The sequence below is a fragment of the Desmodus rotundus genome, unplaced genomic scaffold (genome assembly GCF_022682495.2).
Source record: "Desmodus rotundus isolate HL8 unplaced genomic scaffold, HLdesRot8A.1 manual_scaffold_153, whole genome shotgun sequence".
NCBI classification, from domain to species: Eukaryota; Metazoa; Chordata; class Mammalia; order Chiroptera; family Phyllostomidae; genus Desmodus; species Desmodus rotundus.
Window position 1 is genome coordinate 6,299 of NW_026527207.1, and position 13,930 is coordinate 20,228.

The window sequence follows — 13,930 nt, forward strand, 5'->3', positions numbered from 1 at the left end:
AGCAGGGAATGCTGGCAGAGGCTTTCTTGCAAAGTGCCCATGGGTGCGGGGCAAAGGCTGAGAAGGCTGGGAACTCCTGGCCCCGCCAGGATGCGCCCCTCCGAGGACGAGGATGGAGGTCCCCACTCATCTCGGTAGTTCAGGTTTCCTATTTGTCAGAGGGAGCGGAGCAGTGGGGGAGGGGTCACCAGGGATTCGTTTCAGCAACAGGTCACCTCAGCCTCTGAGAATAGGCAGAGGCCAGTAATAGCCCCGCTGACACCCTCAGGCTCTGCGTGGGGGGGGGGGGGCACTTCCGAGCTGTGGCAAACACAGCCCCCACCCCCGGGTGGAGAGCACGTGGGCAGGAAGGAAACTCCGGGTTACAGACTCGGATCTGTCCCTGAGGCCTGTCCCCACACAGATCTGGAACACCCTGGCAGGGCCCCTCCCTCCCTGCCCGACGCCAGGGCTAACTGCGCCCTTGTCCTGCTAGGCTGGCCGATTGCCTGGCTGATGTGAACACAGTCGCCTGATATCTGCCGCTGGCCCCGCACCAGGAGCAGCCGGGTGACACTGTTCCTGACACCCAATGCTGGCACCAAAAGTCCGGCCCAGAAAAACGCCCCATTCCTACTGCCCCCCTTGGGTGCTGCCCACCAAGCCCCCCACCTCGAGTCGCCCAAAGGTCAGCTGGGTTGCCTGAGGGGACTCGAGGGGGCAGGCTGCATGTCCAGGTGGCCGTTGGTCACTTGAGCGTGTTTCAAGGGCCCGTTTGGCAACGGGAGTGGCAAGGCCGGCTGCGTCCTTGGTCCGCCTTTGGAGCTGTGGTCTGGGCTCCGGCGCAACGGGTGGCGGCGGGCGGCCGGGCGGTGGGGAACACCGGGCAGGCAAGGAGGCCTAGACTGCTGGGGGCGGTGCCAGAGGCCTAGCGACTCGGCTGCCGTGATGCGGGGCTTCGAGGGGGGTGCGGCGGGGGAGGCTAGGTGGCCGGGCGGCTGCGTAAAGGGGCGAGTCGCGGGGCGGAGCCGGGCCTTACGGATGACACCAAGTAGGGCGGGCTGGGCCTTGGGGTGGGGGCGGCGCCCGGGCGAGGTGACCGGGTGGCCGAGGGAGTCGCGCGGGGCGCGCCGCACCTAGCCGCTTCCCTGGCGTGCGCGCTCTCTCCTCCCCGCGGCGCCCCGCCCCTCGGTCCTCGCAATAAGGGGCGCGGGCGGGGCGGGGACGAGGGGGAGCCGCCGCCAGTCGGCAGGTCTGCGTCGCGCCGGCGGCCGGAGCTCAGGCTGGGAGCCCGAGGCCAGTGCCGTCTGGGCCCGAGGGCGCCGCCACCCAGCGCGGATCCGGCTATGGAGCTCTGGCCGTGGCTGACCGCGGCGCTATTGCTGCTGCTGCTCCTCGTGCAGCTGAACCGCACGGCCAAGTTCTACGCCAAGATCTCCTTGTACTGCGCGCTGTGCTTCTTGGTCTCCATCGTGGCCACTGCTGTCTGCCTGCTGCGCCACGGCGGCCGGACGGTGGAGAACATGAGGCAAGGGGGCCGTCCGGGCTGGGGAGCGCCGGGCCGGGCTGGGGAGCGCCGGGCGCCGCCTGCTTCCGCTTCCCCAACTTTCTTCTCTCCTTTCCCTTCTTCCTGCCCCGCCCGCGCCTCTCTCCGGCTCCGGGACGGGCGCGCGAGGGGAGCGCGTGGCTGGGGAGGCGGGCGAGGAGGGGCAGGGGTCCCAGGGAACCGGCGTCACAATGTCCCCGGTCCCCGGCCGGGACAAAGAGCAGGCACGGACGGATTTAAACAGGTCGCGGCCTCCGGCGCTGCCGCGTCCCGCAGTCCTGCCGAGGGCGCGCTCGGTGCGGGGTCCCGGGTGGAGGGTGGCGCGGGCCCCCTTCTGAGAGAAAAGGGCCTGGGCCACGCCGGGAGAGGCCCGGTCCTGCTTCCCCGCGGGGAAGCGAGGCCGGGACGCGGCAGCACCGCCCCCGCCTGGACTCGGAGCTCTGGGGCGCTGGCCAGCCCTCTCCTCTCCACCCCTCCTCCCACCTGCTCGGCAGGTGATGAACACATCTGGTCCCAGGCTCCCTGGCAGGTTCCTCCTTCCATTTCCTTCCTCTGCTCAGGAAGGTGGGGGGCTCTGCGATGGGGTCCAGCTTCAGTCCACGTGAAGGAAGGGGGTGGTGGCTGGAATTTTCCTCTGGACGCTTCGCAGACCGGGAGCCTAGGCGTTGGGGAGGGGGGAGGGGTCTGGTGCCGCGTGGGGACTCAGGTCCAGCTGACTAGAGGACCTGATGACCTCTCTGGGTCTGAGGCTGGAGGGGCTGCCAGAGTGGGGGCTCCTTCTTGCCCTTTCTCCCCGTATCTGACGCGGGACCCGGCTGTTGCTAACATTTCTCTATGGATTTTGCAATAGTCTCGTGGCTGTGACCTGGTGAGGGGACACTCGTCTAAGCCCTCCCCCACCCCCTGTGCTTACAGGGCAGTGGGTGAGAGCTCCTGGCCTTCTCTGCCTCTGTTCTTGCCAGGACGGGCTTGTGCACCGGCCTGGCCCACGCTGACTGGGTCCCCAGGCCCTGCCTTCAGGCAGGGGTGGCCTACACCCCCACCCCCACCCCCACCCCCACCCACTGAGATGGCCGGAGTGTCCCTGGGAGCCAGGGCCCAGGTGAGGCCCTTTCAGCCGAGTCCTGCCTCCCCCCCCCGCTGTGTCCTCTGGGGAGGGGAGGGAAGGGACTGTTTCCAGAAATAGTATTTCCTCCTCGCTGGGCCCGCCACCCCACCCCAGGGCAGGGGTGCTCCAGGCTGCGATAAAATCTGCGGGCTGGATGAGATGAAGGGCCTGGGGCCCTGCAGGGAGCCCCCCGCCTTCAGAGTGACAGCAGATCCTGCAGGTGACCCTTCCTCCCCCTCCCCCACTCTGGGTCATCAGGTGGCCTCTTTATATAAGCGCTTCCTCGTCTTTTAAACGGACCCACCGGCTCCCAGGCAGAGCTGCCTCCCTGGGGTTACGTCAGGAGTAGCCGACCTGGTGACCCAGAGTGGGCCCAGGGTGTCTCCCCCGCCCAGGGCCTGATTTGCAGCCCCAGCCTCACCTTGTTCTGGCCAAGTAGGGTGTCCTCCTCGGGCCCCTGAGGCCCTGATGGTGCTTGGTGGGAGCTTCCTGCCCCCTCCCTCCTCGGGGCAGCCCCCAGACCCAGGCTCTGGGAAGGGGCCCCTCCAGGACATAACAGCAGGGGCTCTGTTCTCTCTAGGGCGAAGGTGGGCCTGGAGGTGCCCAGACACCCACAGCTGGGACCCCCAGCCCCCATGGGGTGGGCCACTAAGAACAAGGAGGTGCTGTGTGGCTCTGGGCAGCGCTCGTCCGGGGACAGGACCCAGGAAGACAGAGGCGGAGGAGTGGGGGGGCGGAGCAACAGGATAAGCACCTCCCTTCAGCCCCTCCCAGGCTGGACCTGCCGAGTCTGCCCAGTTTGCCCGGGAGCCCTGAGCGCCCTGGGGGCCTGGCGGTCTCCAGTCCCATCCAGCCTTTGGAAGGGCTCCCCCACTGTGCTCGACTCCTGAGCCCCACTGCGCGCCGCAGGAGCCCCGACCTCGGGAATGGATTGTGTGTTCCCTTTTACACATGAAGCGTCTGAGGTTCAGAGAAGCAACTTGAAACTGGGGCCCCGGGAAGGGGAGACGGAGTGGTCACCCGGTCCCGGAGCTGGGACAGGACGTGTCAGAATCGGAGTGGACCTGCTGACAGCAGCTCCAGGGCACACGCTTTCCCTTCGTCCTCCCCGCCTCCTGTCACCAGGGGCCGGGGCGGCGCTACGGGGCTGGCAACCAGGCTTTGGGGAAGCCCTGAGCTCTTGAGGGGGTGCATCCCTGCTCTGCCTCTCCCCCACTTTCCGTCTCCCCCCTGAGCAACGGCCCCTCCCCGTGGGACTCTGGGTGGGCACCCAAGGAGGTGTTTGCTGCTTAGACTAGAGTTCGGAGTGGGCCTGGAAGAGCGAGGGCAGCAGAGGAGCAGAGGCCGACCCTTCTGACCGGGCCGGGCGCTGAGACCGAGGACCCGCTCAGGCTGGTGGTGCCCTATGTGCCGCACTAGGGAGGCGTAGCAGGTGGCTTTCCTGGTCCTGGGAGACAGAGGCCCTTGTCACACGCGTTTGACAGAGAGGAAGGTGAAGTCCAGGGAAGCCATGTGTGTGAGGGCTGGGCTCTGCTGCAGGGCCAGGGAACCCTGATAACAGCAGCTTACGCAGAGTTCACTTTTTCGTGCGTCAAAGTGGACCCCGCAGCTGGGCGGCCTGGGGTCACCGAGAGCTGCTGACTCCTCTGTCCTGTGGCCCCAACACTCTCAGTGTCCAGGCCGCCACGGTGGCAGGACCTCTGGGGACTGGCCCACATGTTTCCACACCCACCCTGTGGCCAGGGCAGCATGGCTGTGAGCTGCACGGGAGGCGGGGCAGTGAGGCACTCGGTCTGTGTACGTTGTGCCCGCACCAGACATCCAGGAGGGAGGACGGGCCACACAGCCCAGGGGGCTTGTCGATGCTGGTCTGGGTTTAAATCCAGAATGGCTGGCCCTTCGCCCGTGCTGCCAGAAATGCGCAGTCCTGGGGGCGGTGCCTGGGTGGGGACGCAGTGCCTGGGGAGCCCCGCAGTACCTGTAGGCTGGCCAGGGACCCTGGAACTGAGGAGAGGCCCCTTCTTGTCCTGCTGGGACAGACTGTCCCCTGGGCCCAGAAACCAGACCTCCCACCAGCGCCTGGCCCTGGAGACTTGCTCCTTAATGAGGCTGGGAGGGTCTCCCAGGATTCACCCCACTCCTGCACGCCCCCTCTTAGCGCCTCTGGGCGTCTGCACAGGTGGGAAGCCGCTATCCCCCCTCCCCCCCCCCCCTCTTGTCCCCTTTTTCTGCTCCAGCTCACGTGACACTTGATGGAAAATGCCCCTCCTCAGCCAGGTGGCTTCCCTGGGGCACCCCGATGGCCCTCCGCACTGCCTTCCTGACAGGGGTGCCCCCAAGTTAGCCCCACCTCGTCCCTTGCTCTGCAGGGTCTGGCTGGGGACTGGTACACCTTGGCCAGGACAGCCACCCAGGTCTTCCTGGGCCACCCAGCCCGAGTCCAGGGGCTGAGGGCAAAGGTCAGCAGGTAGCCTGGCCTAGCCTTGAACTGTCTGCTGGCTCACTGGAGCAGGGGCCGCCTGGGCAGGCCTGGGCTGGCCAAAGGGGGTGGTGGTCTGCTTTCATTCACTTTGGGTTCTTCTGTGTAATTGCCATTACAGCCACTGACTCTGAGGACTCCCGGGTCCCCACAGTTTTCATTGGCGTCCCAGCCTCATCGTGATCAATCCCTTTACATCCTCCCCATTTCATAGGAGGAGACAGAAGCTTAGGGAGGTCAAGTGCATTGCTCAGGGTCACAGCCAGTGAGAAGGGAATCAGGACCCACATATGGTCTGTCTGACCGAGAGCTTGAGAGCCCAGGTGTCCTGGGGCCGAGCACAGGGGGGCCGAGAAGGCTGGCTGCCAGGAGCCAGGTGTGGGCTTCCATGGGCCCCAGAAGACTGGGGTGTTCGTGGTGTTCGTGGCACTGGTCTGCGGTTGCGTGAAGGGCTCCGAGAAGGGGCCAGGCAGGCCGGGGCATCCCCTCTGCTTGAGGAGCTGGCCACTCCCGCAGGTGGTTGAAAAGGGCCTGCTCCAGGGGGCACCTGCCCTGCCATGGAAAGCTCACGCTGGTCACCTGGGCTTCAGATGACCTTGGCTTCACCCCCAATGGCCTCCCCTGCAGGGTCTTGGAGTTGGGGGCTGAAAAATGTGGGACAGCGACCAGAGCTGTGTGACCATGTCCCAGGGCCAGCACTGCTGACACCTGCCCCAAGCTTCAGGGCCACGGAGGGATGGCCCTCAGGATGGGGCCTGAGCTGGGCCAGGGCAGCCTGAGGGTGACAGTTGCTTTTAGGTTCCGGGGAGGCAAGGGGACAGAGCTACTTCTGGCCCTGCTGGCAGGTTGGATAAGGGCCCTAACGGAGGTGGGAGGGAGGGCAGGCTCAGAGGACCTCCTGGAATTTTGCAATTCGGAGCCTCTTCCCCACCCTCAGCCTGGCACCGGGCACACTTTTCAAGCCAGGGTAAGAGGTGGTTCTGGCCCCCTGCTGTGTGACCTTGGGGAAGCCACTGAACTCTGCGGAGCCTCACCTTCCTCGCCTGCGGGGTGGGCATACTGAGTGTGCGGACCTCGCGGGTTATTGTCTGAGTTCAGGTGGAGCCTTTGGCGCAGTGCTCAGCACACAGTAGGTGCTCGAACACAGTATGTGTTCAGCAGGTGTCGGCCGTGGGGGGTGTCCCTGCCACTCGGCTTTCTCTGCCCTGTGCCCAGTGCCTGCCAGCACACAGGCAGGCACCCAGAAATGCCCGCGGACGGCAGGAGCCCGCAGAGCTGGGCTTGCTTCCTTGTCTTTGAGGAAACACTGTTGAACCGTGGAACCAGCACATACTTCCCCATCGCAGTCCCAGAAAACCCTGAAGACGGGGTGGGACGCTGGGAGAGGGAAAACTGGGGGAACGGCTTGTCCCTGAGGACACCCCAGGCCTTCTCCACTCCCAGGACGGGGCTCTCTTTGGAAACTCACTGAGGTCGTGCAGGCTGGGGTGTGTTAGTTTTGTGTGAGTGCAGTTATTTGCGAAAGTGTCAAGAGCATACTGCCAGGGGAGCCCCTGTCTCCTGCAGCCCCGCTGTCTGGCTGGCTGTGTCCCTCTCGAGCCTTGAGTCCCGCCAGCCCCGCCTTGCCAGGCTGCTTGGCCCCGGTGGGGACCTGGGGACCAGGGTGGCCAAGAGGGCTCTGCTGCACTCTGCTGGCGGAGGTTGATACATGGAGGTTGATACTCAGTATATTTCCTAGTTCGAAACAGTGACAACATACAGTCAGCGCCTACCCCAGATACAAAAAGAAAGTCCTGAGAGGACGGTGGCGCGGCTGCAGGACAGCGCGAGGGCCCCTAACGTGCTTAGCTGCCTGCTGAAAAAATGGTGAAAGTGATACGTACTATGTTGAGTGTATTTTACCACAATAAAATTTCCTTTCAATTTATTGATTTGAGAGGGAGATAGGAAAGAAGAAAGACAGAAAGAAACATTGATTTGCTGTTGCACTTATTGATACATTCCTTGGTTGATTCTTGTATGTGCCCTGACTTGGGATCGGACCTACAACCTTGGTGGCTCAGAATGACACTGTAACCCACTGAGGTACCCGGCCAGGGCTTTCCCACAGTATAAAAACAGGAGGAAAAAAACCCAACAACAAACCCGACTGCCACGGTCACTGCTTGTGCTGCTGGGTGTGGAGAGCAGGCCAGCGATCCACTGGAAGTCCGGGGTCAGAAGTCAGGAGCTCCCGCTATAGTAATAAATGCGGTCTGTGCCGTCACTTGCCCTGGCGGCTGCCGGCTCTGACACACCCTGGCTCATTTCCCCGCTCCCTTCTGGGGTCCAGGGGCCCTGGATGGCCCCCCTCCCAATGATTCCTGAAAGTCCATTCTGGATCACGGGGACTTAGGGCTCCAGCCGCTGCCGCCAACCCGCCCTCCAGCGGCCTCCGTGTCTGCCAGTCCTTCGGGCCAGCACACCTCAGGCCATTTCCCAACGCCTCCCGCCACAGCCTGGCATCTGTGCTAATCGGAAGGCTGAGAAGGCAGTCTTGGGTTTTTTTTTTTTTAAATCTTCACCTGAGGATATGTTTTTATTGATTTTAGAGAGGGAGGGAGGGAGGAAGAGAGAGAGGAACATTGATCTGCTGCCTCCTGTACGTGCCCCGACCAGGGACCACCCCTGCAGCCTAGGCATGTGCCCTGACCAGGGATCGAACCCGAGACCCTCTGGTGCACGGGACGATGCTCCAACTGCCCGAGCCACCTGGCTGGGGCAAGGCGTTTTGATGGGCATTTCTTCAATTGCTAGTGAGGTGGGACTTTTCCCGTGTGCATTGGACTTCACATTTTTCTTTTTGTGAATTGCCTGTTTGTGTCCTCCTCTGGTCCCCGCCGGGCCCAGCCCCTGATGGCTGGGCTGGATGGGAGGCTGGCGGCTCGGGGCAGGAAGCCCTGCTGGTCTGACAGCAGCCCAGGGCTAACTGCTGCGCCTTCCTGAGCCTAGGCTTCCCCGCCTGCAATGCAGGGCGGAGAGGACTGCCTTCCCCCCGCCACGGGAGTTAGGCTCCGAGAGAGATGCAGCCGGTTAAGAGTCTGCCTTTCAGACACAGAAGGACGAATCCCTTGAGGTCCCACTCACACGCGGGCCCTGCAGGAGGCAGGCCCGCAGAGACAGGGAGCCCACGGCGGGGCCTGGGCTGGGGGAGGGGCGGGAGTGGGGGTTTCACGGGGACGGAGCGTCCCTGTGGGAAGACGGACCGTCCTGGAGAGGACTGTGGTGGTGGCGGCATAGCAGTGTGACTGTCCCTGATGCCGCTGAGCCGTGCCCTGAGCCGGGGTGGAAAGGGTCAGTGTTTTGTGCATTTTTTACCACAGTTAAAACCCAAGCCGGGCTTTGAGTCGAAGGGCCCTGCTTCATGAGGGCCAGCGCTCAGGAAACCAGCCCCCCACTGCCCATGTAGAGTGGGAAATGCTCCATCCCGCAGGGCTGTGGACATGGGGGCTGGGGAGCGTGGTCTTGGAATCTTTGGGGAGACATGTTGCCATCCACAGAAAGACCCCGGGGCCCTGCAGGGGTCGCAGAGCCGTGAGTTCGCGCCTCAGCTCCGGCACCCCGAGGCTGACCCCCAAAGGGCACCTGACCTGTCCCAGGTGTTCGCAAAGCGCCCCACAGAGCAGCGGCCGAGGCCCCCCTTCCTCCTTGCATTCTCTGCACCCAGCCAGCCCCCGGCCAATGCAGCCCTGTGGGCAGGCAAAGCATGGAAGCCCCTGGACTTGCCATTGGACCCCTGGAGTCCCCGGGTGCCGGGGCAGCCTCCTGTGGCACAGCCAGGGGTGTGCGAGCATCCCGACCCCACAGCGATGTCTCCTGTGACTTGCCTGGGCCTGGGGTTCCTCTGTGAGAAGGGGACACTGGTTCTGCTCTGCAGGCCGGGGGGAGGGGGTTGGGGAGGGTGAGGGGTGTGGCCTGGGTGGGTGGCCCCCGCAGCACTGGGTCCCCATCACTCCAGAAGCAGCGTGATCACCTTGCATGGGTCTCCACTTGCTGCTGGCACTTATTTCCTGGTGGGGCCTGGCCCTCGCTGGCTGTCCAGCGCCAGGACCTCTCCCCTGTGGTGCGTCCTTCCGTCGCTGATGTGGCAAAGAACCAGACCCGGCCTGTCCCACGAGCTCTCGGCCTCCAGCCCCCTTCCGGCTTGGTCCCCACTTGGCTGAACAAGCAGGGGTGTAGGCTGAGGGCCTGGCGGGTGACAAGGGCGGGCCCCTCCCTGGAATGTGGACAGGGAAGCAGGCGCCCTCCCCTGTGCAGGGTGTCCATCCCCAGAGGCTTGGCTCCTAGGGGCTGCAGTGGCTGGAGGCAGGGTGTCCCTCGGTGACCCCTTGAGGGGCAGGACCCGAAGGCTCTGGAGGAGCTAGGGCCCTGTGGCCAGCCCAGGAGAGAGTGAGTGGGGGTCTTTCTGCTGTGTCACCACGCCCCTCCCCAGGGTCCCAGGGGCTGCGGGCCCTCTGCTCACTGGCACCGTCTCATCCGCAGCATCATAAGCTGGTTTGTCCGGTCCTTCAAGTACCTGTACGGCCTCCGCTTTGACGTCAGGGGCCGCCAGAAACTGATGGAGGACCACCCCTGTGTCATCGTCTCCAACCACCAGAGCATCCTGGACATGATGGGTAGGCGAGGGCCTGAGGGTCTGGCCTGCTTGGGCTGCTGGGGGCGGGACCCAGGTGAGCTGGCGGGTGAGGAGGCTGCCCCAGGCCAGGGAAGCTGGGCCCCCTTCCAGCGGCGGGCGGAGGCTGCCTGTGTCATAGGGTCCTGCGCTCACCCAAAGCCGGGAACTCTGCTTACTGCCTTTGCGGGTGGGAGAAAGCTCGGGGGCCCGCTGGCTTGCCCAGGCAGCCAGTGGGAAGGTGAGACTCCACCCCGGCCTGTGGGCGGGGAGGGCACAGGGGCGGTAGCCCGGGCTCTGAGCCCCTCTGTCTCCCCTGTCCCCTCCCGAGACAGGCCTCATGGAGGTCCTCCCCCAGCGCTGCGTGCAGATCGCCAAGCGGGAGCTGCTCTTCACGGGGCCCGTGGGCCTGATCATGTACCTCGGGGGCGTCTTCTTCATCAACCGGCAGCGCTCCAGGACGGCCATGACCGTGATGGCCGAAGTGGGCGAGCGCATGACCCAGGAGAACGTGAGCGCGGGTCGGGGGCAGGGCAGGGGCGCGACCTGCTTGGCGTGTGAGCGCTCACGCTCCTCTCCGAGGGAAGTGGCAGGTGGCCACGCAGCCCCACAGCGTGGCCTCCGTTGGGCGTGAAAGCCACGTCACCCGTGCCTGTCTGCAAATGGCACAGAGAAGTGGGGGCAGGGCCTTCCTGTGGTTAGGGGCCGGCGGTGGTCTCCCCCGAGAAGGGGTGTCCTCAGGAGGACAGGTGCAGCCGCCCGCAGCCCCACACCCGCCTCCCTTCTCCCCTGCAGCTGAAAGTGTGGATCTACCCCGAGGGCACGCGCAATGACAATGGGGACCTGCTGCCTTTCAAGAAAGGTGCCTTCTACCTGGCGGTCCAGGCACAGGTGTGCAGGGGCCTCGCCCTCCTGGGGCTGCGGGGTCGGGGAAGTCGGTTCAGGCTGGCTTAAGGCTGCCAGTGACTGCAGGCTGGGGCTGGGGTGGGCGGTGCGCAGGGACAGGCTTCTACTGGGCAGGGGGCAGGGCCTCACGCCCCCTCCACTCCTCCACCCACTGCGTGTTAAGGCGGTGCCTGCTGAGGTGCAGGGACCAGCTGGAATGAGGCTTGTGCCCAGGTCCCTAGCTGGCCAGGGGGGCCCCGGAGCCAGCCGGGGTTGGTAGGCGAGGCTGCAGCAGCAGGCCTGCTTGCTGAGTACTCATTCGCCCCGCACTCCTGGCTGGGGCGGTTCCGAGCGAGCAGTGGGCGTGGGGGTGGGGGCGGGGCAGAGCCGGAGGTGTGCCTGGGTGTGAGCCCTGCCCGCGGTGGTGTGTGGTGGTGTGTGGGTGGGACCTCATACTCTTCTGCTCCGGGACCTGCAGGGGTGTAGTTTGTCCCAGAGGTGTCTTGGGGCCTGCGGGGATGCCAGGAGAGGTAGAGGACACATCTGTCCATGGGGGGCCTCCTGGTGGTTGAAGGGTACCCTGTGTGAGGGGGGTTCTTAAAGGGAAACTAAGCGTCCAGGGAGTCAGGTGGGCGTGGTGGCATTTCTCCTGGCTTCCACCTGCAACAGGTGGCCTCTAGCGCCCCCTAGCCATGGCCCTGAGCAAGGCCAGGGGAACCTTCCTGCCAGAGGCCCCAGCAAATGCCACAGGGGAGCAGAAGCTGGCAGGAGGGAGGCAGAGCCTGGAGCCTGGGCTCTGGGCCCCTGGGCCCTGTAGCCAGGAGGTGGAGGGCCCCCTGCCACGTGCCCCAGGCTGATGTCACTTCCTTTGCTGGTGGTGTGGGGGAGGGGTCATGGTGGAAGAGCTGCTACGGTGGGACAGCAGCAGCAGGAGCCTCAGCCAGGAGACTGGACGTGGTTTGCTGTCACGTCCGTGCCCCCCCCTCCGTCTCCCCACAGAGCCTGCTGGACGGTACCGTCTCTGGGTTCTCAGGCTGCCCCCACCCTCTGCTAGTCCCCTGGAGAGGCTCCCCACCTGCAAAGTTAATGATTACCCCAGGCAGCGCTTCCACCTTGCAGTTACCATTGGACTTGACCCTGGTGTTTTCCAGGAATGTTAGCAGGCCCTGCCCCCTCCCCTGGCTGATTCTGCCCCTAGCCTTCTGGGGATGGAGGAGAGCCTCCTCCGGCTATACTGGACAGGGTCCTGCCCCCCCCGCCAAGTAATCAGGGTCCTGCCCCCCAAGGTAATCTTAGGACCCAGTGGGGGACACAGATGTGAACCAGATGGATATATGCCAACCCAGGAAGGCTTCCTGGAGGAGGTGATGCTTGAGTAAAGGTATCCAGGATGAGTTTATGGCCCTCTGGGCCACCCAACCCATAGAGGGTGTCCCAGGCCTGGAGGGTCAGCATGTGGAAAGGCCCTGAGGTTGGACACGGTGCCTGTCTGGCAGCCACAGTGCTGTGGGCGACCCCAAGGTGAGGCAGGCAGGTGGTAAGGCAGGGCCCCCCCCATGAGCCCACCCTTGGGCAGGGCGGTCTGGGGGTGGCTCCCGGTCGTCCTCAGGCTTCCCTTGTCTCCATGCACAGGTGCCCATCATCCCTGTGGTGTATTCCAGCTTCTCTTCCTTCTACAACCCCAGGACGAAGCACTTCACCTCAGGTAGCACCACGCGCTCATGGCCCAGGTCCCTAATGGGACATAGTTCCCATTTCTGGGGGTTACTAAAGGTCAGACCCCCGCCACACAGTGACCACTCAGGGGAGGAGGGGAGGGAGGAACCCAGAGCCTTGGCCAGGGGCCGAGGTGAGTGGTCGTGCCCCATTTCCTAAGGAAACTGAGGCCCCCAGAGGGCGGGCTGGGTGCCTGAGTCCACACACACACGGGGGCCCGAGGCAGACGTGGCTCCTGTGCTGGGGGGCTTGTGAGCCCGGGTGCCCAGGCCCGGCTCTTGGGAGCAGTAGCCTCCCAGGCACCCCCACTCCCGTGGGCCCCAGAGCTCAGGACCCCTGCCCTTCCCTCTAGACGCAGCCCCTGGTGCCCAGGTGCGAAGGTGGGGTCCAAGGTTCAAGGGCAGAGGGGAGGGGTCAGGAGAACACTTCCTGGGGTGGGGTGTTCTGGGCTCTTGGTGGTGCTTGGGGGGAGGGCACAGTCGTCCCAACCCTGAGTGTGTACTTAGGAGCCAAGTGTGATTGTGACTGAAAACCAACCACCCCAGTGAGCCCTGGTGTCCCGGGAGGAAGCCAGCCTGACTGGGCCCTCGGGGGGCTCTACAGGGAAGGCTGGTTGGTGGCCGAAGGGCAGGGGCTTCTGCTGGCAGTGGAGTAAGGAGAGGCTACAGCGTGGGAGCCAGGGCGGCAGGCACGGTGGGGTGCTTGGCCCCAGGCAACTGACACCCACCCCATCCCTGCCACAGGAACGATCAAGGTGGAGGTCCTGGACCCCATCCCTACCAGTGGCCTCACCGTTGAGGACATCCCCCAGCTCATGGACACCTGCCACAAGGCCATGCGGACCATCTTCTTCCACATATCCAAGATGCCCCAGGAGAACGGGGCCACTGCAGGGCCTGGTGCCCAGCCCGCCCAGTAGCCAAGGCCTGTGGCAGGCAGGACCTGGAGGGGCGGGGCACAGGACGTGGCTAGAGGATGGACAGAGGGACCCCACCGTGCCCTGCCTTGGCTGCCAAATATCGCTGTGGCCCACTCGGTGGCCAGGCGGCTCTCCCTGGGCCCCAGAAGCAAGGAGCCTCTTCTTGTCGTTGGCCTCAGATCCAGGCCACTGAGGTCACTGCAGAGTCAGCCGGAACCTCCCCAGGCTGAGGGCAGGGCCTCAACCACCCTGTGCCTCAGAACTGGGTGCTGGAGCAGGCCCGGGGCCCTGGGCCCTCCTGCTGGGCCTCCCAGCCCGGCCTGCATCAGGCTGCCAGGGAGGGGCAGGCTCTGGGTGCCCAGTCCAACTCCCTCTGTGCTTGGTTGTTTTTTATAAATGAACTCTGGGAAGTGCACGGTGATCTGTGGTCACTCAGAGGGTGGGCAGCACCTGGGGGTCTTCTAGGCTGCCCACACCTCCTCTCCAGGACACAGTGTGGGAGCCCCCCCGATTCCCCCAACCCCCAGTGTCCCCTTCCCAGGGAGCTCAGCCCATAGTTACACCATGATACTTCTTTCAACAGGTAAGGTTGAAGGGGGCAGCAGGCATGCCCAGGGTCTGGCAGGCACTAGGGACGGAGGCTGAAG

At 64.7% G+C, this 13,930-nt stretch overlaps 1 protein-coding gene across 1 annotated transcript; it reads left to right on the forward strand.

Moving 5' to 3' along the window:
• Positions 1-948: 948 nt before the first annotated feature.
• On the forward strand, positions 949-13,696 carry AGPAT2 (1-acylglycerol-3-phosphate O-acyltransferase 2). Its single transcript, XM_024562293.4, has 6 exons — positions 949-1,507; positions 9,634-9,767; positions 10,099-10,274; positions 10,559-10,654; positions 12,281-12,353; positions 13,108-13,696. Exons 1-6 carry the CDS (start codon positions 1,326-1,328, stop codon positions 13,281-13,283), a joined length of 837 nt encoding a protein of 278 aa, XP_024418061.1. The 5' UTR covers positions 949-1,325; the 3' UTR covers positions 13,284-13,696.
• The last annotated feature ends 234 nt before the right edge of the window (positions 13,697-13,930 follow it).